This window comes from Elephas maximus, chromosome 10 (assembly GCF_024166365.1).
Source record: "Elephas maximus indicus isolate mEleMax1 chromosome 10, mEleMax1 primary haplotype, whole genome shotgun sequence".
In the NCBI taxonomy this organism is placed as follows: Eukaryota; Metazoa; Chordata; class Mammalia; order Proboscidea; family Elephantidae; genus Elephas; species Elephas maximus.
Window position 1 is genome coordinate 26,330,038 of NC_064828.1, and position 3,310 is coordinate 26,333,347.

The 3,310-nt window shown below is 37.6% G+C and overlaps 1 protein-coding gene across 1 annotated transcript; it reads left to right on the plus strand.

Annotated features, from left to right (window-relative positions):
- Nucleotides 1-1,418: 1,418 nt before the first annotated feature.
- LOC126084489 (olfactory receptor 11G2-like) lies at nucleotides 1,419-2,297 on the plus strand. The gene has a single exon (XM_049899100.1). The coding sequence runs from the start codon at nucleotides 1,419-1,421 to the stop codon at nucleotides 2,295-2,297; it is 879 nt and encodes a 292-aa protein (XP_049755057.1).
- The last annotated feature ends 1,013 nt before the right edge of the window (nucleotides 2,298-3,310 follow it).

Here is a 3,310-nt window from a genome sequence, read left to right on the forward strand (position 1 = left end):
ACTGCACAATCACAACAGATCAAAGTAGAATCTATGTCTACCAAGACAAAGCCAGCACAAACAAACACAAAACTTTCTATAATTTAAGAAATTACAGTACCTGGTCTACACTGCCGCCTGATATGATGTCATATGAGAAACAATAGACTGAACTTCCAGGTAGTACTCAGACTTGATAGATACAATCTACACAGCCCCACTGGCAATGGGTGCCAAGTATGGTAGCCAAGAGCAGGGTCTGGAGTGAACAAGACATTCAAAAGTAGAGCTTTGATTCAATAACAACAAACCAGGGAGGGGGTAGCAGGGGTGAATAGACCAAGATATTCCATGTTTCAAGTTTGTCCCAATAGAAAATTCCTAGGGTGGTTATTTTAAAAAGTGTCAGAGGTATGTTTAAAAGGGAGAAAAAAGACCCGGCATAGAAAATAGCTGTGAAAAAAGTAACATGGAAATGCACACACAAAGAAATTAAAAAAAAAAAAAAAAACAAACTTCGTCTATGTTACAATTATTTTTGGCAGCACAGTTGGCCAAGTCCACTCACATTCAACAGTGTAGTCATGCAGACCAGATCCTCTCCTGAAGGTCAGCTTTAACTGGCATATCTAGTTCATACATTGACAAAAGAGCGTACCAAAATTTTCAACCAGAGAATTTTAGGTGCCAAAATTGCGGGACCCTTCCCCGTGCTGTGGAGCTGAATCCAGCAGACTGGGTAGAAAGAAAGCATTTCTTATATATCACACATGTCTTGGGTATGGTTAAAAAAAAAAAAAAAACAGTATTGTGGAACCAGAGAGGCGCTTGTAATCATCATTTCACAATACATGAGCCAGCAGGTAGGCTGGGAACAGAAGAATATCCCCTGTGCTCTTCCATTGCACCACAGTGAGATAGAGCCTTTTAAAATGTCTAAATGTGAGTACCACTTCCTTTCTTATTATGATCATTACCACTAATTATAATAAATTGGCTTCCCATAATGCTTTACAAAGAATTTTCATATACATGGATTTGTATGTACTATATTCTGTATAATAAACATGTGAGGAAATACACAAATAGAGGCTAAATGACTTAGAATCACAAAGTTTGCAATTTTGTGATTCTTCTTGGCAATCCAGTATCTTGACTTTGTTTAATGCTTGCAGCAAATCATGTCTTTTTTCTTTTTCTTTTTATTATAACTTGCATCTTATTAAAATGAAATAATATTCCTGGGGAACAAATTGTGAAGATCATAGTTTTGTTGCTTAATAAATAGTAAAGAAATTGGTGTTTTCAGGGAAAAACAACATTAAAGCTGAATAACCAGTATCATCTCCATGTTTTCCAAACTAATGAATGCATCCAGCAGAGACATCACCAGCTCCGTTAGCCACTTTATCCTCCTGGGCTTTCCCTCAAGCCCAGAAATGCAGCTCCTCTACTTTGGGCTCTTCTCAGCAACCTACATGCTGACCCTGATGGGGAACACAGCCATTGTCTGTGCTGTGTGGTGGGACCTGCGCCTTCACACTCCTATGTACATATTCTTGGGGAATTTCTCTTTGCTAGAAATATGTTATGTCACCACAACCATCCCTAACATGTTGGCCAACTTCCTCTCCACAAGCAAGTCTATCTCCTTTGTGAGTTGTTTTGTACAATTCTACTTTTTCTTCTCTTTTGGATGTGACGAGGGCTTCTACCTTTGCATCATGGCCTTTGACAGGTACCTTGCCATCTGCCGTCCTCTACATTACCCACGCATCATGACTAAAGAGCTCTACACTGGCCTGGCCATTTTTGGATGGTCTTGTGGGTTTATCCTATTCCTAGCACCAGTTTTTCTTATTACACAGTTGCCCTATTGTGGCCCAAATACCATCAACCATTTTATGTGTGATCCTGTCCCATTGATGATGTTGTCCTGTTCTGATGACACCACCACACAGCTCATTTACTCTGCTTTCAATGCTATCTTCATGGTTGGCACCTTTCTCTTTATTCTTTGTTCCTATGCTCTGGTGATTCTGGCTGTGCAACGGATGCCCTCAGCAGCAAACAAACGCAAAGCTTTCTCCACTTGTTCTTCTCATCTGGCTGTGGTAGTCCTGTTTTTTGGCTCTGTTATGGTGATGTATGTTAGCCCTGGAAGAGAACACCCAGTGGAAGTACAAAAAATTATTACCTTATTTTATTCTGTGATAACGCCCCTCTGCAATCCCTTAATTTATAGCCTTAGGAACAAGGAGGTGAAGGCTGCCCTAAGGAAAGTCTTTGGGACTGAAAAACTTGTTCATAAAACATAAATGAGAAGTCATGGTTAAGCAAATTCTGTCACAACATATTTTAACAAGTCATGAGTATGATTTCTCTACAGAATTCAATAATTTTGATTAGAAAATTATTACAATAAAGTCCATTGTCATCTTAAACATTGTTCACTACACAGTAGGGTCTTATTCGAGAAATAAAATTGTCTTATGAAAATTGAACCTATCATACATAATTCAGTTTCCAAAGTTCTGTTTTTTCACACTGGAGCAGCATATCAGGATGTAGCATAGGTAGTAGACTTGTTTGAAAATTAACTCTCTAAGCAAATTCTTCTCCACTCTTAGTTACTGGCTAAAAAGAAGATTTCTATTTGAAATAAGTCCACCCTTGCAAGTGTGACCTTACCACTCTACCACCAAAGAACAATACACGATTTTACTCTAAGAATCTTAAATAGACTAATAGCTTTAGCTAGCTGGTAGGTCAGGGAGTACCCAAAATAAGAATTAGAAATTTAACAGATATTGTTTACCTAGAATACAGTTCAGATAGAAGCTAAATATAAAGGGTCAGATATTAGTCAGAACTTAGCTCCTGTTGTTGCAAAGCTAGTCACCAAATGATGGGTTTTAGTACCATATTGTGTTTCAGAATATGTGCTGTGTAACATATTTGAGTATTATCATAAATGTCTCATAAAGATCTTCTCTTCTTTAAAATATGTAACCACAAGTGTTGTTTTAATTACACATCTTATTTTAACCATCTAAAATGTAATGCAAAGCAGTGGACTAAGCTCCAGTTACAGCATACATCTGTTCTACAAAGTGAAGTACAACTGTAATTGGGCTTCCTTGCAGGAACCAAGAATGCAAGGTTGTCTGGACTTTGAAAGGCAGTATTTGTGAGGGTTTCATAACAAAAGGAAATATTTTTTTTTGTTGTTTTCCACAAAAGCTAAGTGAGACCAAACTATTGCCTGGAAATTATTTACAAAAGCAATTTTTTTTTTAACAGTTAAGACTTTCATCCAAAGTACCTTCAA

Excerpts from the sequence above, each read along its gene's own strand:
- LOC126084489 (XM_049899100.1), top strand. The coding sequence starts at position 1,419 with ATGCAGCTCCTCTACTTTGGGCTCTTCTCAGCAACCTACATGCTGACC.